Here is a 27,233-nt window from a genome sequence, read left to right as displayed (position 1 = left end):
CAGTCAGCCAGCAATTTTCATGCAGGACAATGCCCCCTGTCACACAGCAAAACAGGTAAAGCAGTTCCTTGAAACTGAAAACATTGAAACAATGAAATGGCCAGCCCAGAGTCCTGATCTAAGCCCAATAGAAAACCTTTGGAAAATCCTTGGTGACAAAGTTATGGCCAAGAAACCCACAACAGTCACTGAACTGTGGAAGAGACTGCAAGAAGAGTGGACCAAAATCAGACCGGAGCAGTGTGAGAGACTAGTGATGTCCTGTGGCTGCAGATGTGCTGAAGTCATTCAAAGCAATGGCCTGTACACGTCCTACTGATTGGTGACTGTTGTAATCATTCTCTGTGCTGCTGTCATTGCTGTTCTCTAATTTTGATCATTGTGTTTTCTACAAAACAGAGGTTTTATGTTGAAGTACCTTGGTTATTTTGTAAAACACTGTTCTAGTGGCATGGTAATGGTATACCCCTAACAAAAAATCCTTCAAATGTTGACCAATGAAGATTCCATTATTTCTGAAAAAATCAAGTGTTCATAAATTGTTCTCTAATTTTGATCTCCAGTGTATGATGTGGATCTACAAGAGCCAACTAGTTTAACTTCAGGCGTCAACAGGCCAATGTTTACGCCTGTTTTGACGTTGACCTACATCAGTCCATTTCCTCAATCCTCATATCCTCACCAAGAAACTTGTCACACCAGATTGTCAAGTTTTTGGCCTTTGAAGACTTAAAAGAATGCTCCAGCATATTTCAGCCTCATCTGTATCTGTTGCATTTGTGGCATCAAATACCACTGACAGTAATTTCTAAACATTTTAATGTATCAAGGAAACTTGATACATCAAAACACATTTACAACAGAAGCTAATGAACAGGTGCTTTTATATAAGTTTTGAGTGGCCTTTCTAGATGAAACCACCACTCAATGGACTCAGTAACATGCCAAAAACATAGACGTAGGATTATGTACTGGGTTGAGGTTAAAGTTAGGGTTAGTGGTCCTGTCCCTCACTACACTCATTTTGGTATGAGATTTTTCAATCTTTATCTGATATACTGGGACAAACTCTTGAACCAAACGTTTTCATCGCCTTGTTTAGTGTGTTCCCCGAACCACCCACGTTGAGATCTGTGGAGGTAGATGTTGTTTCTATGGACACTCTCCTTGCTAGGAAACTTATACTTTTGAGGTGGAAATCTCCTATCCACCCTTCTCACTCTATGTGGATCTCAGAGTTGTGTAATGTGGTGAAAATGGAGAAGATTAGAAGCGTTAAGTCGGGTTCCATCCAAAGATTTTATAACACCTGGAACCCTTTTTTTAATTACTTAGACACGTTGTCTTCATTGGACCTCCCTTAAAATAATATCTCAGGGTTTAAAGTAATTATTACAAATCATGATAAATATTTATGTGTCACTGTTTCTTATAAGTTTAATATTCTTTTCAAGTGCTTTAAGGGACTGACACTGGTATTTGTTTTTGTGTTTCTTTGTTTTTGTTTTTTTTTTGTGCATTTATTTTAGATTTTATCTTTTTTTTTTTCGATTTCTTTTTTTAGCAACAGTCTTGTTTTGTCCTTTGTCTTTTTGCTATTGTTGTGTAAGTAACATATCAACAGAACCTCTACAAGATATTTACTTCAGTGTATTCAGATGCTTCACTACTGCTACTCCACTGATACGTTGTTGATGTGTTACTGATAATCTACTAAGAGTTTATTAATCATCTATAAAGGACCACTCAAAATGAAGTGTTACCACAAGTTCTTCTGTTCTTTTACAAAAAATTTGCTGTTTGTGCTACAGATAAAGATTTCGTTGGAAAATGTTCCTTAGTAGTTCCAGGAACTCAGTATAAAATGCTGATGTTTGTATGATACTAAAATTGAGTGTTGTATTCAACATCCAGCAAAGTTTGAATTAAAGAAAACAAGATACAAGTATAATAAAACATGACTTAAAATCAGAGCTATCTGAGATCTGTCTGGGCGTGCCTGATATTCTAATGGGGATGACTGATTAACATCCAAACAAAGTGGAGAGAGTTAAATGAAATGGGCTCTACATAAATAGGTCATGCTGAAATTGCCTCTGTGTCCGCTTACTAAAATCAGTGGGACTCATTCACCAGCTGATCTTTAAAAGAAATTTCTTCTTAAACCCACTTATGCAGTTATACAAAGATTTGGGAATCACCAGTGTTTTTTATTGAGGAATTTTTCTTGGCATAGACCATTATCTAAACACATTCAAGAGCACAAAGGTGCAGACACTTTTAGAACGTCATAAATTTGACAAACTTTTTCTCAGGACCTTTCTCTAGAACAAATTTAAGAAAAAACGTTATAGTATTGGTGAATGAGAGAAAAATAACACCAGCCTTTGGCAGCCTGTGCGTCTTTGGATGGTATATTTGTGAGTCATTTGCCTTTGTGTCAGGTTTTTACTGAAGGTCTTGGAGGCCCTGGTGATACAGCACTTTTTCCTTTGAAGATTTCAGCCTCTCATGGCATCTGAAGATGATGATGAAGACCAACGCCTCGGACACTTGGAAGACAATGTAGACAAAGGGGAAGAGGTAGAACGGCCCAATGACCTCAGGCGGAAAAGCCACCTTTAGGATGGTGGAACACAGTTGGAGGTTCTGGCAACCTGTTTCCATAGCAACAGTCCTCCTAGAACTTGAAGGTGAAATAAGGAAGATTAGCAAGCTCTGAATGTGGATGTTGCTATTGAGCATAATGGTGAAAATACCACACATTTGTCTGAAAAGGGACCTTCTGAAATGCCTTCAGCAGAGCTGTTGACTCAGAGCTGCAGTGTTTGAACAGTTTGATGAAGGATTCGTTAAACAAGACCATACTTGGCTGCTGGAGGAACAGCTCTGCTATACATGCTAATGTATTTAGAAATGAATTGAAGATAATAACCACCATTTAGCATGATGTAATGACCACCAGCGAACGTTTTAAACACGTTCAGCATGTATTTTCCCTAAATCTAAAACACTCTGTCCAGTTGTACTTTCAAATATCACTATTTATTAAAGAATCAGATTTTTCTAAAAGAGAAAAGGAATGTCATCCAGTGGGCTTAACTGTTAAAGATTTTTCAGTCAATAACCTGCAGACCTGACATTGTGTAACATCTCTAGATCAGAACTGAAACATTTACTTTAATATTTACCTTATTTAGAATTTCCTACCACAAAAGTACCAGTGCTAAAATGTTACAGTATCCCCTTCACTTACGGTTCGTTGAGCTTGAAGAGAACAGACAAAACATATCCGAGTATGTATCCAATCAGTGGCATCAGCGCTGCTGTGATCATGAGTGGAGGTGACGTCACCATGAGGATGGTACTGCCCAGTGTGATGCCAGCCAGAACACCAATGGTAGTGAATGCCAACAGCAGTATACTCATCCCAACCTGAGACGACAGAAAACAGACTGACCAAACTGAACTGAACTCATCACCCTCCAGTTTCCAGACTTTATTGTATGGTCCGTCAATTTTTCCCTGCTTCATATGGGAAGCGAATCTATTTATTTATGTATGTATCTGTTAGAGACAATATGGTTAAACATAAATAAGGACAAAATCAGACTTACAAGATTTTGTTAGGACAGTGACAGTATGTGTCTGAGCATACAGTGTAACAGCGTAGGCTTATTCAGTTCAAATGTTTGGGCACCCCTAGCCAAATTACACATTTTGTTGATTTTTTTTGCTAATTTCATGCCGTGCATGTGAGACGCCCCAATAATATTATAGAACTTGTGTTCTGCTAGGAAGAGTAGGTGAAAATTCCTAAAACAAGAATAGAAAGACTCCTAGCCGGCTACAAAACAAGTGTCCAAGTTGTGAAATCTGCCAAAAGAGGTGTGACTACTCACGTCAGTGTAAGCACTGACTTACAGGTTTATTTAATTAATCAAACGTATAAAGTAATTGCGCATTAACACCAGCAGAAAATTTCATTTTTTCAAAATAGTTTGCTGCAGTTGAAATGTTCACATCATCCAGGAGTGCCCAGACTTTTGCATATCACTGCATTAGGGAATCCATGAAAACTCCTTCCAGTGATCTGTTTGCAGATTTGTTTTTTTTAAGGCATAAGCCATACAGTGCTGTTGCCCACCTTGGTGATGATTTTGGCCTGCTGCGGCGCTTTGTAGTTGATGAAGATGCCGATGGCGCAGGGCAGCAGGGTCATGACCAAGCTGATGGTGATGCCAGTGTAGGGCACAGCGGCCTCCAGACCGGAGAAGCCTCGGCAGTAGAGGTAGAGGAGTAGGGGCATCATACCGAGCGCCAACACAGTGGAGCAGGTTGTCATCACAATACTGAGACAGAAGGAGATCACAAACAAACATATGATGCGACAGAATCTTTAATAGGCTTCTCACTTCATTTGAATGCCTGCAGGGTCATATAATTACAGCACACAAGAATAGAAATTAATGTTGTGAGGTCAGTGTCAAATGTGCTTCCTACTGATAACATAAGTGTGATGATCTACTTAATGTAAGTAATGTATCAACAGAACATCTACAAGATATTTACTTCAGTGTATTCAGGTGCTTCACTACTGCTACTTCACTGATATACTGTTGATGTGTTACTGATGATCTGTTATGAGTTTATTAATCATCTAATCATCAAGGATCCTTCCAAATAAAGTGTTACCGATGTAATTCGACAAGTGATGCACAGCAGTAGACCACAGCAGTAGTAGCATTATACTGTAGAGGACATTTCAGCTTGAATCATTTTTGATCAGTTATGACACATAGATCTTTTCCTTTAAACAGAAAGTCACAAATGCTTTTCTTTTAAATTCAACATATCATGTGACATGATCCTAACACTTTAAGTATCCACCCTGTTTTATTAGTCATTGTTTTTAACTCACTCTATGTACGCTAGCTTATCATATAAGTCTCATAAATGATTTTAGGACACATGTTGAGCAAGATATTATGGTAAGCGATGTACATTTCAGGGACAGTCATGTCCATTATCCTAAAGACACACCTGTTGTTTTTAAAATCTCCTGATATCTGTTGAAAGGGGTGAATGACTCGACGTTCAAGATGTGACGTTAAAAGTGCGAGAGGTAATATCTGTGATATAATAATTACATCAGCTTCTTATTATTATTATCAGGTTCGTTATCAGTTATCAACAGACAAAAGGTCATTAAGCTTCAACTGGGTGTCTAATATTTCACACTGAACAGTTAAATGATTATACATTTAAAAACAGTGAGACATTGTTTAGATAATCATATCTGATTCAAATCTAATAATTCTAAAATCTAATAATTCTCCATGTGCTCCTGTTGTGTTTACTTCCCAGTCCTGTCCGTGTGCTTTTGTTTTGGTTTTCAGTCCTGCCCTCTTGTTTCATGACTCCACACCTGATTGTCTCCACCTGTGTTTCCACCTGTCCTCATTTATTTAAGCCCTGTGTTTGCCTTTTATTTGATATGTTTGATGTGTTTGTTTTGCTTGTTCTGTTCAGTATTTGGATTTCTGTGTGCTTTGTCATGTCTGTCCCTCCTGCTCGTATTGGCTACCTGAATCTGAACTGTCATGACCACAACTCTGGATTTGCCCTCAATAAAAGTCGCTTAACTTAACTCCACCTCCTCGCTCCTCGATAAGTTTTAAATGTAGTCATTAAAGTAACTTTTCTATTTACATGACAGAATGTCTAATAGTTTATGTTCCAATGCATGATCTAAGATCTGCAGATACTGGCCTTGTGCGCATACCTTCAGTAAAATACAGAAAACATGCAGAGGCCTAATTCATTTGTCATGCTTCTAAACTGTGGAACTCAATTCCACCCTTTATTAGACAGTCAAGCTTAGTGCTCGCCTTTAAGAAGCATCTAAAAACATCTATCTATACAGTGTTCATTTAAACTCCAAGTCTCTTGGTGTTTATCTTTTTTATTTGATATGTGTCACTACCTTATATGATTTTAAATCAATACTTTTAGTTTCTTCTATTAATGTTAAGCTTCATAACCTGTCTGTAAAGCACTTTGAGCTGTCAGTGGTATTTAAAGCGCTATATAAATTAAGATACACTATTTTTCCAAAGGTATTCACTCACCCATCTAAATAATTGAATTCAGGTGTTACAATCACTTCTATGGCCACAGGTGTATAAAACCAAGCACCTAGGCCTGCAGACTGCTTCTACAAACATTTATGAAAGAATGGGTCGCTCTCAGGAGCTCAGTGAAATCCAGCATGGTACCATGATAGGACGCCACCTGTGCAACAAGTCCAGTCGTGAAATTTCCTCACTACTAAATATTCCACGGTCAACTGTCAGTAGTATTATAACAAAGTGGAAGTGATTGGGAATGACAGCAACTCAGCCACAAAGTGATAGGCCACATAAAATGACAGAGTCAGGTCAGCGGATCCTGAGGCGCATAGTGCGCAGAGGACACCAACTTTCTGCAGAGTCAATCACTGCAGACCTCTAAACTTCATGTGGCCTTCAGATTAGCTCAGTAACAGTGTGTAGAGAGCCACATGGAATGGGCTTCCATGGCTGAGCAGCTGCATCCAAGGCTTACAAAGCATCGAATGCAATGGTGTAAAGTGCCACCACTGTACTCTAGAGCAGTGGAGACGTGTTCTCTGAAGTGATGAATCACGCTTCTCTGTCTAGCAATTCAATGAATGGCTCTGGGTTTGGCGGTTGCCAGGAGAACGGTACTTGTCTGACTGCATTGTACCAAGTATAGTTTGGTGGAGGGGGGATTATGGTGTGGGCTTGTTTTTCAGGACTTGGGCTTGGCCCCTTAGTTCCAGTGAAAGGAACTCTTAATGCTTCAGCACCAAGAGATTTTGGACAATTTCATACTCCCAACTTTGTGGGAACTGTTTGGGGACGGCCCCTTCCTGTTCTAACATGACAGGGCACCAGTGCGCAAAGCAAGGTCCATAAAGACATGGATGAGCGACTTTGGTGTGGAAGAACATCAAGTGGCATCACAAATGCACTTCTTGAAGAATGGTCAAAAATTCCCATAAACATACTCCTAAACCTTGTGGAAAACCTTCCCAGAAGAGTTGAAGCTGTTATAGCTGCAAAAGGTGGGCTGTCATCATATTAAACCCTATGGATTAAGAATGAGATATCACTCAAGTTCATATGTGTGTGAAGGCAGACGAGTGAATACTTACGTCATTGCTGTCAGAAAAAAACTATGAAATAACATTCTTAATTTAAAATGTAAAAGGACACATTTTTAAGTGATTTTTGACTGTTTCTATTGCTTCATTCGTCTTGCACGTTTCACACAATGCAAAGGGCAGCTGGTGTTCACAGATCACTATGATGGAAATATAAAGTTTTGTTCCAACAGCTGACTGTGACTGTAAAGGCCATAGCACATACATTATTTACATAATTTTCACACTCATTATGCCCTGTGGATGAGGACACTGTCATCCTAGAAGAGACCACCTGCATCAGGACAGAAATGGTCCATCATAAGATAAATGTAACGTGGAGCGAGGTTGAGGCGGACGCATGTGCGGAGACAAGCAAGATTTATTATGGGCAAATCCAGGGTCAAACAGCCAACACTGAGAGATCAGGGGACAGACATGACAAAATGAAAACAGGATCAACAAACAACGGAGGCCGGAAGAAACAAACACCAAACAATATCAAACACTTCAAACAGTACAACCAGAACAAAGACCAGCAAAACAAAGGGCTTAAATAACAGGGTAAACGAGGGACAGGCGGGAAACAGGTGGAGACAATCAGGGGTGGAGTCATGAAACGAGGGGCCAAACTAGGGTCAAAACAAAAAGCACATGGACTAGACCAAAACAAATACACATGGAACGGACTGGGAGGGGCCAATCGTGACAGTAGAGCTGATCAGTCTGAATAACTTTCCTTCTCTCTAAGGGACTGAACCAAACCATGTTAACAAAATACAACAGATCCATAGGACCCACTCACTGCTACTGCTCTTGGTATGCACTGCACATTCAATTGTGGAGAATACAGTAAAGGATGACTCATTTGACCACAGCACGTTTTTCTCTGTAAACCAGTACCTGAGGTTCATGTCTCCCTTGAGTGCGAGGGCCAGGATGTTGGAAAGGTTTCCCCCTGGACAACAGCCACACACCAACACTGCCACAGCCTCCATGGGGCCCAGCTGAAGCAACTTGGCCAGGGAGAAGGCTGTGAGTGGCATAATGCCATACTGAGCCACCACGGCGATGGCCACTCCTTTGGGCTTCCAGATATGGGCCTTTATCTTAGAGATTTCCATAGTGCAGCCAAGGGAAACCATGGTGATGAAGAGGATGACTACAGTGGCCAGGCTTATGGCCTTATCCACGATTTCAGACACCTCAGATGACGCTGCAGATGCATTTATGAAGGTGAAGGTGCTTTGGTTAAAGGTGACCTCCATTATATGTCTGTTATGGCTGGTTCTCCACACTGTAAAGCAAAGAGAGAGGAAAGACATAGTCATAGAAATGAGATCAGTGACAACATATCAAAAAATCTTCTAATGTGTAGTTCTTACATGATACAAGGAATAATATTGACATTGCTACCCTTCAAATGTTTATAGTTGACCTGCTTTTTAAAATGTTTTAAATAAATTATGATTTTTTTGTCGTTTACAAGAACTTAAGATGTTAAGTAGAAAGCTGTTTAGGTCTTATGATTTAAAAAAAAAAAAAACTGAAGAAACAACTGACAAAAATAGGTTAGTACACTCTTAAAGAGGTTGGTAAGGACAATGGTTCTATATAGAACTACAAACACACAAAGAAACATTTGCATTTGAGTGTTCTTGGATCTATATAGAATCATTTTCCTTACTAAAGAACCCTTGAAGGGCCATCTTTTTATGAGGGTAGTTTTTTTCTTGCTTAAAGGGAAATTTCATTGATTTTTCCAAAAAAGAAGGGGTTGCAATGTCTACAACTCAACGACTTGAACAGGCAAAACCAGTTCTCTGATCAGTCTATCAATGGAGTGAGGAGGCCACCTTCACACTTCAGGACTGCTTTGAATCCACAGACTGGAAGATGTTCCGTGATATGGCTGGCATAGACATTAATGAATACACTGAGTCCAAACTAAGAGCTCAGGCTGCTGCCTACAACTCTGGTGACCGTCAGGCTGGCCAAAAGGAGCTACAGGGACAGAGTCAAATCCGACTATCTCGGCTCTGATCTCAGACGTATGTGGAGTGGCCTGCACACCACCACTAACTACAAAGAAGGTGTGATCTGTGATAGGGGCTCTTCCTTCTCACTTGCAGATGAACTTAATATTCATTATGCTCATTTTGAGGCTACTAACACCTCACCTGCTGAGAAACTCCCAGTAGATGAGGAGAGCTGCGCTCTAGCCATTCCCGTCTGAGGTGGTGAGATCCTTCAGGGCAGTTAACCCATGCAAGGCACCTGGTCCCAATGGCGTCCACAGCCGTGTACTTAAAGCATGTGCCAAGACTGTCAGTGATTCCGAAGTGCTTTAAGGAAACCACAATTGTTCCAGTCCTCAAGAAATCGTTTGTCACGTATCTGAATGACTAGTTGGGAATAGCTTCTGTTCCACACTGACTCTGAGCACAGGGGCTCCCCAGGGATGTGTGCTCAGCTCCCTCCTGTACTCCCTGTATACACATGGCTGTGTAGCCAAACACACATCTGACACCCTGAATTCCCTGTTTGAAAATCTCATCAGACAAGATGTACCCAGACTTTTGGTGCTCAATGTGTTAGAATTCATTAAAGATATTCTCAGCTTTAAACAAAGCAGTCCATTAATATGATTTACCACCAATGCCGTATTTTCCATTTCATTTCAAAGATTTCATTTTCATCATCACATTTTTCTTAAACAGCATCTAACACTCGTGACAGAGCAAAGAAGTGAGACACCATTAGCATCTAATTGCACATTGCAGTGTGATCATAATCATCACCAACTGTGCAATAATTTAAAGCACATCACCAATCATCTTGCTGCAGAATAAAAAAATCCACTTTGTAAGTCAAGCATTAAACCTACCTGTGAGGCGTGAACTGTCTGAGTAAGAATGTTAGGTGGAGTAAGCAGATGTGAGGTTTTTCATTCTTTATCAGTGTGTCTCTCTCTCTTTTCATCTCCTTTGTTTTTAAGGCGAGCTTAGCAAGTTCTTCTGTCACGTGGGGTTGTGGTTGCACAGATTTTTACCAACTGTGCCCATCATCTGCCTCTGAGCTGAAGTTTATGACTAGTTTGCATTTAGTTGTGTAGATACTGAACCGTGTTAAAAAGAATAGTGTGGCGTTTTTGACCTTTGATCTCTATCTGCTGTATACAGAGCACTTGTTTGAATACCAGGGGCAGTCATATCCTTACAATGAGAAAATAACAAAAAAACTAACGCCCCTTAAATGACCAGAGCCCACCGGTGGGCCCAAAGTTTTATTACACACTTCTGTAACCTGAGAATAGCCAGTTTGCATTGCAGTCCCTGTAGTTACCGAATAATAAGCCTTAGCTTATATTAAGCCTGAGGTATAAACACATTTATAATAGAAATGAATGGAAACACGTTCAAGTAACTGCCCATTAATCTCTGTATGTGTGTTCTGAGTCAGTGGGATTTCTGTTCTTTTCTTTTGAAATGATTGTTGATAGTAACTGACCAATCAGTGGTAATTGACCAGTGCTGAAAAATACTGGACTATTCCTTTAACACCAGTCCTCTCCCCTATTGCTCTTTGCCCCATAGCTGCTATCTATATGACTGCAACCTGTACATTTAGCAATCAGCTCACACAAAGGAATATGGTAATGTTATGTTTATTTTATGTTTACTTTTAGAGAAACCTGGGCCAGATCTGCTGTCAGCCTTCACAACAGCTCAGGTTCTCTGGTGTGCCAAATCAAATCTTGCATCTCTAGGTAACCACATCCTATACAACACAGTGCGCAGCAAGTTTCAGAACAGCAGCCTGTCCTTAATAACATTTTATATAGAATAACATTTCCAGGTAGAATATCTGCGTGTCATGGTTTGATCTGATTTGACCTACTATTGTATGCTGGCATGACAAATGAGCGATGTTGGATTTGCATTTTGCATTTTAAAAGACATGCAGTAACATTGCAATGAAAAACTCAAACTCTCTGAATATTGTGCATGCAACTTACATATTCATGGAGCATATCTGTGTATTTGTCATGACTTGATCTGATTTGACCCAACATATTGTACAAACAGACAATATGATGGGTCAGCAGTGCTGGAAAGAAGCAACTTGCTGTCAAAAAAACTTTTTTGCCAGTAATTTGTCTGTAAAACATGCAGTTAGCATTAACCTCTTAACTTCTAAGTGTCCATATGTAGACACATGTCAGTTTTTGAGTTACATGCTGGGCAGAAGAGACCACTCTGAATTAATCTAATTTCCTGTCAAAATGGCCATTTGCTAGTACTAATTATTCATTTAACTAAAGAGAATAGACACAAGAGAAACTATAATATAAAATAATGCATAACAAACATCAATGGAAAATGAGTGGAAAAACCAGACATTTCCAAAACTTATACCTGGATTGTGAGAAGAAAATGCAACTTCTAAGACTGAACTTTGGAGGCATGGAAAAATATCCCTGCAGATTTCTTTGAAAAACTCCTAAAAATAATAGAAGACAAACAGTAAACATTAATATTACAGTAAAAATGAATATTATATTTAGTTGTTGATACATCGGCTAAATATCTTTTCATTTTTTGTCCTGTGACTGAAAAATGAGTAGTTTTCACTTGTCCATTTTGACTGAAAATAACATAAATCAAGGAGCGTCTCTGACTTTTCCAGTGCTGTGGTTATAACACAGTTAAAATGATATAAATGGCATTTTAGTTTTATAGTAGTTAGGATGAATAACTGAATAATGATTGTACAGTTGAGAGGAATTTTCCAGCTTTTGTGCAAACTAATCTGCCACATCTGCATTTTACAGTTGATTATCTCAGAAGGTCATTTATCTATACTTAGTAATGAACAGAAAGCCGAATATACGATTATAATAGAAGCCAAAGTGCAGTTGCTTCAGCACCCACTCATTGACTTCTCTTATAATATTATAATGTTATGTTTTGAATGAAATGGTTTTCTGTTCTTACAGGGAAACATGTCTGTGTTCATCGACCACATGCTGCAGATACAGCAGGTAGAGATTACCTCACAAAAATGCCATTAAAGGGTTTAATATGTCATTTGAATTATAAAAATGACATGAAAAAAATAAATACATATTTTTAAATGTATAAAGCATGTACAGGCCATATCCCAACGTGCATCACAAAATTGCTCAGTGTAAATAATACATTTATCACACTTGTTCCAGTGACTGGATCACCCTTCAGGTGCTGAGAGCTTTTACTGAACTGGGGAAATCTGCTTTTAGCTGTAGCACCAGTGAACTGCAACTTGTTACAGAAAACTTGAAAGCTTCACTCACTGGTGTCACATTTTAAACTTTTAGTCTCTCACCACCTTCACTGAGCCTGAAACCGTTTAACTGATTTTTGTTAACTTTTAATATGACTTTGTTGTTTCACTTTGACTATTCTTTTTATTTATTTGTTTATTGCCAAGATATTGTTTTACATCTTCTTCTTTTATTTCATTAATTACGTTTTTTTTATTTATCCGTATTTGATGTTATTTATTAAGTTACTATAATGTTGCAATTTTAATGGTTTGATTTTTTTTTTACTATTAAATTTACTGTTACAATTACTCTAATTTTTCTTAGTTTTATGTATGTATATATGCTCATACAGCCCAATTTTTAATTCCTCTTTTCTGTGTTGGTTGCATTGTGGCTGCATTGTTTAAATAAAAGCTGATCGATAAAACAATGTTTTATAGGAACAAAGATTGAAAACGGTTTGCAGTTTTATTACTTCTAGTAGATTCTTTACTGTCAGCATGTTCACCACAATAAATCATGAAGGGTACTGATGAATGAAATTAATAAAGAGTGCAATTTTAACCGTTTATAGAAAGTAGAATACATTAGCTGGAGGTTCACTGTTACCTGGTGAGTAGAAGCTCCTGGCTGATTTTTCTGCTGAGATCCATTCAGACCAGATCACTATTTATGCACATGCCTCCAGACCTGGCTGATTATCAGAGTCATAAATATCTGTGACTTTGAATTCTTGGAACTGTGTCCTGTTCGTCTTATCAACAGCCTTGGCGCAACGCTTGTGTAATAGCAGGACAAGGCCGTCTACATCATCTCCCTCAAAACAGAACAAATTAATATTTATAACACTTTCATTGAAGTGCACTGGAACATTACTGTTTGTTATTACAAGCTGAGGGGATGAAAAATGACTCTCACTATCATTAATCACTATGACTCAGAACCCACAAAAAACATCTTTATTGTCTGTCATTCACATGTTGCTGTGACTAACTCAACCATCCATTACACTGGCATTTAGGCCAATAAATCACTACTATAATATACAGCGGCACAAACCACTAACCACAGGTAATCTTTAATAACATCCTTTAGCTTTACTTCATAGAAACCTTCACGAATGAAGTTTGTTTCAGGGGAAAAACACTTTTAGTACGACATCAAACTGATGGTGGACTCTTTGTGTGGAGAAAGCCTGGATTCGATGCCATACTGCCAGACTGCACTGTAAAGCGCAGAGGTATAAACCTCAAAGCTGTTTCCCTTGTGCAACGTGTACAAAGCCATTTTGGATGCAAAAGGAAGAAATCTGCTAAAACAGTGCTCAAACGATAACAACCTGCATGCTTGGTTTAACATCTTGTTTCCTAACACAATGAACATAACACCTTTTTAAGTATGACACGTGTCCAAATACTTATTGGGGCCACTATAGCAATTCCTGAAAAATGACTTTGGAATTCAGCAACAATAGTAAATTTACTTTAGTCAAATTTGTGCATCATTTACATGAATAAATTATTCTATGCTGTGCATAGATGTTGGATACAGATATTACAGTCCTAATTATTTCAATTATTTGTAATCAGACAACAAGCTTGGACACGATGACATCAATAACCGTATAACTAGCTCTCTACCATACAGCGCATACAGTGACCCTGTGCAGAGACATAGAGAGAGAGAGAAAGAGAGATATCCTGTGGCTGTGCAGAGCCCCCCTGAGGAGGGATGGGGGAAGGGTGCTGCCGGCGGTCTGCCTGAGTGTGAGCTGCCACGAACACGCATGCCGTGTTACTTAATGCTGTCACCTTTAACCTCCATGTCACACTCCACCCTGTCAATCCCCTTTTCAGCCAACAGCACAATTCACCCTGCAGTGCTGCAGAGATTTTGCTCGACTTTCGTTGATTATTTTGAAACCATTTGATTTACATTAACTACAGCGCGCTGTAGTTATCTTGTGTGTTCACTAGTAACATCCCATCATCAACAAAACATACTACTTATTTTTCTGTTAATTACAAGAGTAACATAAACAAGCAATAGAAACTTAGACATTTTTAGTTTTTTTTTTTAAACCATTTTATTCATATCTTCTGTATTATACTGTATTTATTGTCATATGTGTTTTGTATGTAACCAACATACTGTCAGAGCAAAACTTGTATCTCCATACTGGCAACTTTAGAGGACAAGCCACAAACCGTCTTAACCTTTAATGGAAATTAAAGTAACAAAACAAAAACATTTCTATTGGTCTGTTAATTCTGAAATTTTAGCACAATGTAAAAGGCAGATTTTATTTAATATTCAAGTGGTGGTGTATCAGATCTGGGTGGTGCAGCGGACTGTTGTGGTTCATAGACTTGCCCTGCACCAGTCCTGTGAACAGGAGGTCATGCCGGGCCAGGTTAAGCAGTTGCTTTAGGGGCCTCACCCCAAGGAGGAGGTGGAAGCATGATGGGCAACCCCCTCCACATCCCCACCCCCTGGTGCTCGTGCCAGCCAGGGCAGTGAACACTTTGAGACCCCTGCTGCGGGAATACCACTGCGGGGGGCACCATCTTCCAGCGTACTTGATGGACTCTGCAATGTGGGTCACTGGGCCAGCTGACCTCTAAAGGGGGGGCTATGTGGCATTCTGCCACTGGGACGTGTTTATGTGTTTTATGCAGGTTCAGTTTCAGGGTTACTGTTTACCATAAAGAGAAAGCATGTGGCTGGGAGTGACCTGCCCCTATTTCAGCTGTTTCTTTGAGTAGCTTTTCTGCCTTGTTCCTTTAATAAAGTGCATTTTCAAATAGAAATGATGGCCTCTGACTCTTCCGAGCAACGTTTTGATGAGACAGCAACAATATAGCACTTGTTATTCCATTAATTACTATGACGATGTAAACAAAGTAATATAAACTTGCTTCCAAATTTTGATTATGTTTTCCTGGGTGGTATTTATTCTTTTGAGGCCTGGGGGTGCTGTGGGGTTGTGGGGTAAAAGCTTTATTTAAAAAAAAATTGTTTTCAAGAAGCAAAATAAAATGAAAGAGCTGGTGCATTTGTGAATATTTTTAAAAAATATATATTTATATATAACTAAACTACTTTTGCTGAGCTAAACGCTAAAGTGAACTTTTACAGGTCATAAGCTTGTTATGAGCTGGACCTTCTTAGCTAGAGGTCAGTATAGGCCTGTGTTAAGTAGAGAATGCTAAATAAAGAACGGTTTCCATGGCTCATCGGTGCAAACTACATTATTTAAGCCATTCCTTATTGCTGCTTTAGCAAACTATAGTGTTACAAACCTCAGACACTGTCCTGCCCCACTAATATGGTGGCCAAAGGCCGGCTGCTGATGAAGGGTATGTTTGGGTAAATTCCCTCCAGCCCTCTGACCTTGTGGCCAAGCGGATGTGGCACTACGCTTGTTTTTTTTTTTTAACCAATGAACGGATCCCACTCCAGCAGCTCATATAATCCACCATGTAAGCTCCTTATCTGCTGTACTATTTTGTGGAGGGGGGAAATATATTATTTGCCTTTATGTCAGGGGAACTGAGCTGCTGCTGTTAACAACAGAGGTTATGGGATAGCCTATAAAAATCACAATTTTTTTATGGGCTGTGACTGAAGAGACACATACTCGCAGCAGCTAGCAGTAATTTGTTCACAACAGTGAGAAAAGTCTCTTCTTTTCATGCATCATGCTGGATTTCCTCCAATTATACTGCAGTGTTCTTTATGCACTGCTTTGTCCTTCATGTCATCTTATGCAGATGGCTATAATAAGAAGTCAGGTAATTTGCTGACCAGAGGACACTTTTTTAGTCGATGCACCATCATCAGATCTGTTCTGGAAAAAAAAAGTTTTTTTTTCTTTTTTGTTTCCAAGAAACACTTTTTTTTGTGTTAGAAATAGTTCTGGCTACATGTTAGGATGTTTTTTTTATTGCTGTTCTTTAATACCTCCCTTTTCATATTTTAAATAACCAAAATATTGATTGTAACCTAATACAGAAATGAATATGCTATGTTAAACGTAAACACGTCTACACAGCTGACCAGTCTTAAGATTCTTAAACACTGGCCGTACGGAGAGCATATAAACAACCTCTCTGCCTGATATTCACCTGCACTTCACAAGAAATAGCTACTGTTATAGGACAGCCTGAACATAATCCATTCAACAGTTACATGCCTAAGCTATACACAAGCATCATGCCGTCATTCTTCATGAACCTGCCCTACTGTCAAACAAAAACCTCAGCTTCCAACACTCCACGTGTCTTACCCACAGCCCTTAAACCTGGGGTTCTTCTGGACTACAAATCCCAGCCGCAAACGAGGCTAAACGACGACGCAAGGAAGCAGCTTTCTTGAAACGTTACATGGGTGTTGTAGTTCTGTCACTTTATTGACGCCAATGACCCGCAACGCGAAAAAAACTACAAATCCCACAGTCCTGCTCGCGGTTGGCTGTCGTGTTAATGGTCCGCGTGTAGGCGAGTCACGCGCGGCGGAGTTTCGGCCGTTGGTCTTCGTTGCGTTTCTCTCGCTGTTGGTGACGGTTTGGTCCGTTTCATGTCGTTTTCTAAAGCCAAACTTCTCTTAGATTAACACACTTCACCGAAGAATGAGCGACAACGATGACATCGAGGTCGACAGTGACGTGAGTTCGTGTGTTATTTCTGTGCTTGTTTTTGTTTTTTTGTTTATTTTTCCGTTGCAGGTAGCGAGAGAGCCCGAGCGAAGCGCCCTGTGTTTTCGATTTGAGAGGCTTCGAGCTAAGCGCTTTAGCCAGCTAGCAGCACGAACCTATCGTCCACATCAGCAGTTCAGTTCTAGACAGAATGGGCTCAAAATGAGTAAAAAACACACCAGCCTTAACGTGTACTGTGATCTGAGAGGGTTCTGTACTTCTATCGCTCTGTCTTTTTACGTTTAACGTTACTGCAGAGCTTAGAAAACAGTGCTCTCTTTAGGAAAGATGGTTCTTTAAGGGTTCATAAGTAAACCTTTGAAAAACTAGCCTTTTAAAAAAGAGTGTAACGTTAGCTAAATCCAGTAAAGGCAATAGTTCTGTTTAGAACCATTCTCTGTATATAGAACCATTTCCTGCTTGGTGGAATGGTTCTTCAGATTGTTGTTTCAGATCTTTTTTTTAAATGGTTCTATGCAACACCAAAAAGCATTCTGCAGTTGCTGTGATATCAAGCTTGTAACAGTAGAATAGCCGTTTTTAGTGATCCAGAACCATTTTCAGAATGTTTATATGTAGAACCATGTACAGTAACCTGAAGAACCATTACACCATGCAAAGAACCATTTAAGCATAACATGATTTCATGTAGAGCTCATAGCTCTAAATGGAACAGTTGTCTGACCCTTGAAGAACCATTTTAAAGAGTGTAGTTAAATAAAAAAAAAAAAAAAAATATATATATATATATATATATATATATATATATATATATATATATATATATATAAATATATAAAACGTTACAGCCAAATTATCAGTCATATCCAATATAGTTTAACATTAGCTTCACTTGTGCTTTTCTTTTTCTGTTTTTTTGTTTGTTTTTTTACAGGAAGAATCACCGAGATTTCAATAAGCGGGGCAATTACTCCACTTTTAGCCTTTAATGGTGATAATACCTTCCGTTTTTGACAATATGTTGTCGGGTAGGTAACTTACTGTGCTCAACACTAATGACTTAATGCCACATGCAGAACAAGGCATATTCCAGGCTTATTTCCTGAACAGCCGAATGGAGCCTGTAATGTTCATGCGTTCGTTTTGCAGCTTGTAGGCGGCAGGCTGGTTGGTGCTGCCTGTTTCACAGAGCAGCTCAGCAGGCCACTGATGCTGGAAGGAAGGCCGGTTAAGCCGTGGCTTTAGTTCGCCACGATCAGCACATCATGTCCATATTAGAGTCTGTGCTGGCTAACATTTATCCTTTCTAATTTCAGCATGTGGGTGCATGTGCTTGTCCATGACATCTCATGCTGCAGGTCTAAATAACAGGGACTTAGAAGTGTTGATTATACACTATATGTCCAAAAGCTTGTAGACACCTGCTCATCCAACTGTTTGTTCTTTTACAGGCATTAATAGGGAGTGTGTCTCCCCCTTTACTGTAGGGACAGCATCTACACATCCAGGAAGGCTTTACACTAGATATTGGAGCATCGCTATTAGGATTTGATTGCATTCAGCCACAAAAGCATTAGTGCGGTCAGGTACTGATGTTGGATGATTAGTTCTGGATCACAAACTCCACTCCAACTAATCCCAAATGTATTGGGTAGAGCTTGATCACTCCAGTGAATGCAGTACCACTGGCCACTAGACTCGTGTGCAGCTTTTCCAGAGTGTCCCATTTGTTGGCGTTATTTTTCTATGGAGGTTATACCAGTTGTGTGTGCATCAGTGAACAATGGGTGATCCTTAAAGTTGCTGAATTCACTAATTGGAGGGCACATGAATTGTTGATTAGTGGATATATGATACATTGCACTGGGTTAAATTATCTTAGATTATATAGATAAATTATTGACGTCAGTGACAATCATTTTCTGGAGGTTTAAATTGCTGGGGAGCAGCATGTGTAGTTTAATTCTTGTGCCATAATTGAAAATGATCAAGAAAAGGGCTGTCATTTCTGTACTGGAGTTTCAGACCTAGAAATTATGAGATGCTCTGATTACTGTGGATCAAAGCTGATGGAACACCTTCAGCTTTTTGAACTACTGCAGCTACTTATTATTGAATGCAAGCTCAGAATGTCCATAGAGCGTGACCTCCTTAGACCAGCTGTTCTAGTTTTGAGCATTATAACTTAATCACGTTTTGTTACAGGCTGTATCTGTATATCTGTAGGTACATTAGTAAATCAGTCTGAACCTGACTTTTTTGTGCTGGATAGGTGTTCTGCAAATGATTGGGTGATAATATTCAGTTCATCTTTCATATACATTTCCAAATATATCAAAGTACAACTATTTAAGTTACAGCTACTCTGTACTAAAAGAATGTCTTACAGACCGAAATGTTGTGTTCCACTCTTTTGAAAGTACAGCAAATGGAACCTCACACAGGACTGTGGATGTTACACAGAATATATTTCCATTTCAGGAACATAATGTTCCTTTAATTTTGAACTGCCCTTTCAAAACAATGTGAAACACCCAGTAAATGACACAGAATGTAGTTAATTGTCAAATTCTGAATTACTTTCAGAAAGGACATGGCATATAAGTAAAGTGAAAACAAACAGATCTTCACTGTTTTATGGATGTTTATGGATATAATGTTTATTGTCTCAAATATATTGCTAAAAGTATCGCTAAGAGTGCAAAGCAGTGTAGTATGTCACTGTACTAGTATACGACATGTAACCTTGTTCTCCGGGAATATTTTTTAACATTTGGTAGCATGTCATGTATATTTGACGCACACTTGACACCAGTGTGATGTGACAGTGCAGTTACTAGTCAGCTCTTGCCCTCTTTTGTTTTGCCCTAAACAACCTAATTTTTCATGAGTATTTTGAATATTTAATCATTTCATTCAATAAAACAGCAATGGATGAGATTTATTAAGACAGTTGGTATTGTGGGCTCTTTAGTCTATGGTCGTGTCATAGTTATTATATATTAGTTATTACATATTTTCCATATGAGATTCTGGTGTTTGAAACATGCCAAAAATTTCTGCATAATTCAGTGTTTGACATGTAAACAAAGTCATTCATTCAGGAGTGCAACACAGCAGAAACATAGCCATCTTATTTTATATCCAAAACAACCAGCAAGCCTTCAGGTCTCGTCTGAGTTTTTATGTGATGTTGATAATAGTGAAATTGTGTTAAATCTGGGGAAAATTTATTTCTTTATTCACTGTTTTGCTACACATCGCCCTGTATGTGACTCTCCACCATGTATTGATTTTAAAGACTACAGTTTATCTCAGAATGATCATAAAACAACATCTCAGACATCAGGAAGTCTATTTATAACTATTTCATGTAAAAACTGTCTGTGAAAAAGCCTTTAGAGGCTTGGTTTACAGCGTAAGCATGTATTTATGTATTTTGTACCATGTATTTTGGTGGAATTTCCCTTTAATATTGAAAATGAAACTATATAGTGATCTCAGTTCACGGTTCATTAAACTGTCTTATACATTTAATGAAGGCCAGTATAAAAGCATTAGCGTTTCTCTAGAGAGAACGACACAATTCAGGCGTCTATTGTGGAATGAACTTCTGCAGCATGATAAGCAAGACAAAAGAGAACAAGTTACATTCAGGGAAGATTGTGATACTGACATCATCCAAGTAGCTTTAATAGCTGTGTAGCTTAAATCCTGTGGCTGTTTTAGCAGTTTGAACGTTTGCCATAGATTAACAAACTAATTTCTCTACTATAGAGTTCTGCAGTAAATTCTATAGGGCTCAGATAAAGAGTGACTGCAGTATGCCTCACTGTACATAAGGCTGAACCCAGGCTTAAGTAATTTCTAGGAATGTTGTTTATGTGTGAGGTGTGCTCAGGTAACCTATTATGTAACAGTAATGACATCTAAGCATATGCCAAGAGTTATGCCCTTGATTTGAGTAGCACATCATTCTAGGCGTGCACACTACACATGGTCATGTGCCTCTCAGGGAAGTCGAGACTTGTGTGCAGTGCTAACAGGTTTGCTCTGGAGACACCCAGATGCTATGCAGTAGACTGTTTACTCCCCTGTCTGTGTCACCAAGAAGAGCATGTTAGCTGCTACTCTGTGTTCTCTACTTAAGCACCACTCTTGTAGCCAGGACTGTGGCATGTTCTTGTGGTATTGTATATAGTTTTGGGAGAAACATGCTTCTACCAGTTTGTGCTGGGTGATGTATTGTCTGTTCTGGTATATGTTCATATTACCACACCATGATAGTGCTTTTGTTCTTGGCAATATTTTTTTACAGATGTAATTGATATAATGGCCATTAAAAAGCACTGTTCCTGTTGCAGATTGGTTTGTTTTATAGTCTTAAATTCTGTTTTGTGCAGTAATATTCAGGACCTTGGATTAACTGTAATGTATGCAGTTCACATTGTTAAAAAACAGTTAAAAATCCATAAGAATTGTATAAACATTGAACTTTTTTTCTGGAGATGATGTCATGCTTATATCATGCTGCTATTTTATGTTATTGGAAATTTTGCAATCTGAATTTGGTCACTACCACCCAGCACTACCTCCAATCCCCAAAACCCAGAAACTGTTTTTTTTTTTTTTAAACCTACTTTTTGTTTATCAGAAAGGACATATTTTAAGGGTGTTTGGCTGGTAAATCTAAATAGTGGTAGTTCCAGCAAAGGTGTAAGTACATGGCTGGCTTTGAGGAATCGCTGAACAAGATTGGAGTCAAGATGTCTGCAGTGTCCCCAAAGTGTCTTTTATCTTTTCCTGCAAGGAAAACTCCTCTGTGCTGGGAGGAAGTGTTTCTTTATATTTCGATGAGATGATAAACAAATTCAGGTGTTTTAGAAGGCACGCAATTACATGCTCATTACACAGTCGCATAAGTTCTTGTAATAATTTAACTGATTTTTTGCCAGTTTTTCACATGGCAGTTTGAGTGCTTTAAGTTAATTGTTGTGAAAATCTGAAAGTGGTGGAATTCCTCTTTAAAAGTCTGTGACATCTGACCCTTTATTCACTGAACAAAATGTCTTGCACTTCTCAGTCCTGGCAATAGTAATAAAGTTAGCCTCTGGATTAAACGTACGATCATAGACATACCAGCCATGTTGACTCATGGTTTAGGTCCACACCCTACCACATGTAGTATGTGAATACCTATCAGTCAGTTTTGCTTTTTTTTGTTGTTGTTGTTGAAATGCAAAAGAGGCACCCATTAATGTGTCACTGGACGTTAAACAGGTTTTACAGCTGTGGCTGTAGGTCATAATGGCTGAGCCTTTCTGAAGTTTGACTCCGGCAGCCATGACGTCAGTGCATCAGTCTGAAGATAGCTAAACTAGGCATAATGAAGAGGTTTATCAGGATTGTAAAGTAGTGCACAATTTCCCATTGTATAACATAATTGACATAATTGACAGATGCATTTTGGAAAGGTAAGAAATGCTTTGCATGAAAACATCACATATTTCATTTAATAAACTCTATACATGCCATAGTTTCAGTATTACTGGAAGTGCTTTGCGGTCTTGAAAACCTATCAAATGCATATATATAACCCATCATTCTTACAGATGGTTTAGTTGACTTGATAGGCTTTTTTATTTTTAAAAGTGACATTAAATTTGACTTTTGCTTACACACAAACAGTAAGGATGAGTTCACAGCACAGAAACATCTATAGGTGACCTCTAGACAAAGCATTGGTGGCCTTTTAGCACAGCGTCACTATGATGGAGGATTTTACTGGCAGTGGTGCCGCTGTGAAGACCCCTGTGACTCTCTCATTGCAGGCAGACAAACGGGCACACCACAATGCGCTGGAACGCAAACGTAGGGACCACATCAAAGACAGCTTTCACAGCCTTCGGGATTCCGTGCCTACTTTGCAAGGGGAAAAGGTTGGTAAACATCACTGGTAAAACGGAGTGGAGCACAGGCAGCTTTTAAAGGTTCTATGTATATGTTAAGTTGGCTTTATTATGATGTGATGAACCAGTTACATCTCCTAGTCTGAAACTGAAAGCCTGTCAGTTGTGAGTATTTGAATATTAACATGAGATAATAGTTAAATGATGCTGTTTGACAGTTGCAGGCTACAGCAGGAGATGAGCTGAATGAAGAAGAAAGAGTAGCCCACACTACACACTGATAACTAGACTGAGTTCAGGCCTAATGTCATTGTGGGGGAAATTCCACTGACACTTGTTTTGACATGTCTAACACTGGGGTCATTGAGTGTCGCTGACTTTTTTTGGACCTCAAGACAGTTAGCTTTCTCCACAGACTCAGTTTGACTCGTGCTGAGATGATGCATGAAATGTCCTGAATGACTTCAGTGTGTAGTGTAGCAAGTAGGAGTGAGTGATAAGATATTATCTCAATAAGTTTCTATAATTATATTGTGTGTAGGAGAAAATGGGTGTTAGCTGCCTTGTGGTCAGGGGATTGTGGGTTTGAATCCTGACAATGCTGGGAGTCCAAGAGAACATGATGGGTTAATTTGATGTAGTGCTGCAAAGTATGTAACATGGAAGAAATGTTATTGTTAATAGCATTGTCATAATGCAGCACTATTGGGTGGTATTTACAACCCCTAGAAAAATGAAATAACCTATTGTAAGGGTGGACAATATGAAAGTATGGGTATCATGATCAATTATGTCACATTGTATCATGTTTTTCTGACCATACTGTGGATATTATCAGTAGTTAAAGAACACTGACCAACTGCATGTTTCATTACAAAGAGAGTCTGATTAGTTCTGTTTAATCTGTTTTAAAACATTGAATTTACACTCACTGAGCACTTTATTAAGAACACTATACTAATACTAGGTAGGGTTTCTCTTTGCTCTCAAAACAGCCTTAATTCTTCGTGGCATGGATTCCTCAAGATGTTGGAAACATTCCTTTAAGATTCTGGTTCATATTGATATGATTGGATCATGCAGTTCCTACAGATTTTCAAGTGCACCTGATGTAGTTTTCTGCTGTTGTGGGCCATTCACCTCCAGGTTCACAGTTTTGTGCATTTTGAGATGATTTCTGCTCACCGGAAATGTACAGAATGATTATCTGTGTTACTGTAGCCTCTCTGTCAGCTCAAACCAGTCTGGCCATTCTCTGTTGACCTCTCATATCAACAAGTCATTTCCGTCTGCAGAACTGCCGCTCACTAGATGTTTGTATCATTCTGAGTGAACTCCAGAGACTGTTGTGCATGAAAATATGAGATCAGCAGTTGTAGAAATACTCAAAGCAGCCTGTCTGGCACTAACAGTCATGCCACCGATAACATTTCCCCCCCATTCTGATAGTTGTGAACATCGTCTGAAGCTGTTGTCCTGTATCTGCATGATTTTATGTACTGCACTGCTGCCACATAATTGGCTGATTAGATAATTGCATAGATGAGTAGTTGGACAGATGTTCCCAATGAAGTGCTCAGTGAGTGTAGTTCTTCACTAGTATTTTTTAAAACTAGTAAACACTTTTGATTATTTTTATTCTGGTCCAACTTAAATACATATATATTATTTAAGTGTATTGTGAAAATGTCTTCCTGATACATGTTTGCTCAATTGCCCAATCCCAAAATTTTCATGTTCTCTAAACAAAATGAACTGTGCTGGAAAAGCTACATCTTTATTAATTCATTTTTGAGAGTCTTAAATGATTTTAACTCTGAACTGACCATGTTTTAGTTTGAGAAATCTATTTGAAACCAAAGAAGACATTTTCACACGGTTATCTTTGGGAAAGATAGTTGTTTTAGTTTAAAAAAAAAGTGTCTCAGTAGAGCTGAACAGTTCTAGCTTTAGGAGTGTGATAAAGACAATGTAACCTTGCATCATATTTTAGTATTTCGTTTGTTGCTGACAGCAATCTATCAAACAGGCTTCTCGAGCTCAAATCCTAGACAAAGCCACAGAGTACATCCAGTACATGCGACGGAAAAATCACACACACCAGCAGGACATTGACGACCTGAAGAGGCAGAACGCTCTGCTGGAGCAGCAAGGTGGGTAGCATCAGGCTCGCAGGGACAAGTTCCATCACCCCCATACCACGTGGCCATTTGTCATCTGCTCAGGGTGCCCTGTGCCAAACTCGGCACCTGGCGTCTGTTCTAGAAGGCAAAATTCATTTGGCTATATATTCTCCGTAGCTGCTGAACGCTTATAAATGAAAAAATGAAAACAAAATTGAGATTTTTATTAGTATCTTATGCTGCTAGTTAATTTGTTATACTGCCTGTTCCAATAGTGTTTTTCACAGTCCATTGTTGATCTAAATGTTTACTTATGGTACAATTTTTTTCTGGACGGATTTCTCCTTTTGAAGAGAAGTGCCCACAAGGTGTCCAGTCACGTACATCAGCAGTTATATTATTACCAGGACCAGATGGCTATCAAATTAGGGTGTAATTACTATATAGTTAATGTTGTACTGTCTTCATAATTTGTTCTTTTACTTTCCTGTTACAGTTCGTGCGCTGGAGAAGGTCAAGGGGACCACACAGCTACAGGCCAACTACTCCTCAGATAGCAGTCTGTACACCAATCCCAAGGGCAGTGCAGTGTCAGCCTTTGACGGAGGCTCTGACTCCAGCTCAGAGTCCGATCCGGAGGAGCCACCCACTCGGAAGAAGCTTCGTGTGGAGGCCAGCTAAGAGCACTTCCTCCTCAGGCTCTTCCAGGATCTCCTAGTCTGGAGGGTCACTGCAGTGCCCTGTGCAGTGATTTTTAACCTTCCTCCACCTCCTCTGCTCCCTCCTCCTCCTCAGTGTGCACCGACCAGAGCCTCCACAACCTCCAGTTTCATGTCGGCAGAACCTTCTCCGGTGCTGGGCCAGGCCAAAGGAGAGAAGACCACTAGGGTAGGAGGACTCACGTCAGAAAGGCAGCATAAAGCTCATGTCTTTCTCTACCTAGTCCTCTCTCCTTCCTCAACTCTCTCTGCCTGTCTTATATCCTGGCACCCACATCTTGGCAGCAACAAACAACCCAAAACCAAAATGAGGCAGCTTTGTGATACAAGGACTCAATGCTTTTTCTGTACCCCCTTCAGTAGGTACCTAAAGGGGCTCATGAGGCATACCGCTCTAAGCACTGCTAAAAATGTTTTTTTTGTTATCCTCTTATTGTTGAATATGTTAAAGATCCTGTTTAGTACTTATATGCACCCTAGAATAATTGTTCCAAGGGAGTGGTTAACCTTTTTAATTGTTTGTACTTTTCCATAAATGAACGTGAACCTGCATCAAAGCAGTTAATATTAAGTAGCCTCTCCACAATGGAATCAAATAGCTGACAAGTTTGGTTTAAACATGAGAAAATCCCCAGACGTGTGGTGTTCTTTTTGCTTGATCTAGAGTTTAACTGGCTGAAAAAAAGGTTTTATAAAGGAATGCATTTATTTTGCATTTGTCATTCCATCGCAAAAATAATGTACTGCAATTTGTATGTTTCTTGCAATTTTTGGGAACAGTTGGTCAATGTTTTCCCCCTGTTATGGCACATTTATAGAATGTCAACAAATGAGCTTCTTTTACAGTGTGATTAAAAAAAACCTTATAAATCCCAGGGTCATATTTAAGTGCTGATTGAAATTTAACTTAAGCCCTACCCTTCCCCGTCCTCCAAATTTTTGCGCGTCTAGGAGATGTAAGTATATGTTTATCACAGATTTTCCTTAGTACATAGTACATACTAAATAGGTCTTGGATTCCATTTCATGGAACTTACCGGTATGTCGTACATACTGCCAACAATTGTCTTGCAAGTTGAGGCCTACCTTTACTATGAGACTATAAATAAAACTATTTTATCCTTTACAGACGTTGTGGCTTTGTGGTCATTTATTCAAAACCTGAGGTACATCACTTTTTCAGTTTTAGTTTGTACTGAGAAAAACAATGCTAATGCGAAGCCATCTGATGCTCATGACGGCACAGCGATTTCTTGGTTCTTACAGCTGAGACACTTTTCAGACCATGGCTGTTATTCAGACTACAGCAC

The 27,233-nt window shown here is 39.1% G+C and overlaps 2 protein-coding genes across 5 annotated transcripts; one reads left to right on the top strand and one right to left on the bottom strand.

Moving 5' to 3' along the window:
* Positions 1-2,189: 2,189 nt before the first annotated feature.
* slc10a1 (solute carrier family 10 member 1) lies at positions 2,190-13,171 on the bottom strand. 3 transcript variants are annotated; one of them, XM_037537531.1, is made up of 5 exons: positions 13,125-13,171; positions 8,111-8,504; positions 4,148-4,352; positions 3,257-3,435; positions 2,190-2,686 (listed from the first exon to the last, which is right to left on the bottom strand). In XM_037537531.1, the coding sequence occupies exons 2-5, from the start codon at positions 8,473-8,475 to the stop codon at positions 2,449-2,451; spliced, it is 987 nt and encodes a 328-aa protein (XP_037393428.1). In that variant the 5' UTR covers positions 8,476-8,504; positions 13,125-13,171; the 3' UTR covers positions 2,190-2,448. The 3 variants fall into 3 exon arrangements, with proteins under 3 accessions (XP_037393428.1, XP_017547971.1, XP_037393427.1); XM_017692482.2 differs by lacking the exon at positions 13,125-13,171 and adding an exon at positions 11,626-11,682; XM_037537530.1 differs by lacking the exon at positions 13,125-13,171 and adding an exon at positions 9,388-9,512.
* A 3,840-nt stretch (positions 13,172-17,011) lies between these two features.
* Positions 17,012-27,049, top strand: max (myc associated factor X). Of its 2 annotated transcripts, none has more exons than XM_017692572.2 (4): positions 17,012-17,181; positions 23,004-23,111; positions 25,111-25,234; positions 25,701-27,049. In XM_017692572.2, the coding sequence occupies exons 1-4, from the start codon at positions 17,146-17,148 to the stop codon at positions 25,883-25,885; spliced, it is 453 nt and encodes a 150-aa protein (XP_017548061.1). In that variant the 5' UTR covers positions 17,012-17,145; the 3' UTR covers positions 25,886-27,049. The 2 variants fall into 2 exon arrangements, with proteins under 2 accessions (XP_017548061.1, XP_017548060.1); XM_017692571.2 differs by having other exon boundaries at positions 17,014-17,181; positions 25,096-25,234.
* The last annotated feature ends 184 nt before the right edge of the window (positions 27,050-27,233 follow it).

This window comes from Pygocentrus nattereri, chromosome 4, assembly GCF_015220715.1.
Source record: "Pygocentrus nattereri isolate fPygNat1 chromosome 4, fPygNat1.pri, whole genome shotgun sequence".
Classification (NCBI taxonomy): Eukaryota; Metazoa; Chordata; class Actinopteri; order Characiformes; family Serrasalmidae; genus Pygocentrus; species Pygocentrus nattereri.
This window is presented reverse-complemented; position numbering and strand designations above follow the sequence as displayed.

What these genes read in the sequence shown, in the direction of transcription:
- slc10a1 (XM_037537530.1), bottom strand. Translation starts at nt 9,433, where the DNA reads ATGGCTAGAGCGCAGCTCTCCTCATCTACTGGGAGTTTCTCAGCAG. An exon ending in TACTGGGAGTTTCTCAGCAG is followed by an intron (nt 8,505 to 9,387) that starts GTGAGGTGTTAG and finishes TTTGCTTTACAG; the next exon opens with TGTGGAGAACCAGCCATAAC. An exon ending in CTCTTCAAGCTCAACGAACC is followed by an intron (nt 2,687 to 3,256) that starts GTAAGTGAAGGG and finishes TTCACCTTCAAG; the next exon opens with TTCTAGGAGGACTGTTGCTA.
- max (XM_017692571.2), top strand. Translation starts at nt 17,146, where the DNA reads ATGAGCGACAACGATGACATCGAGGTCGACAGTGAC. An exon ending in ACATCGAGGTCGACAGTGAC is followed by an intron (nt 17,182 to 23,003) that starts GTGAGTTCGTGT and finishes CTCTCATTGCAG; the next exon opens with GCAGACAAACGGGCACACCA. An exon ending in CGCTCTGCTGGAGCAGCAAG is followed by an intron (nt 25,235 to 25,700) that starts GTGGGTAGCATC and finishes TTCCTGTTACAG; the next exon opens with TTCGTGCGCTGGAGAAGGTC.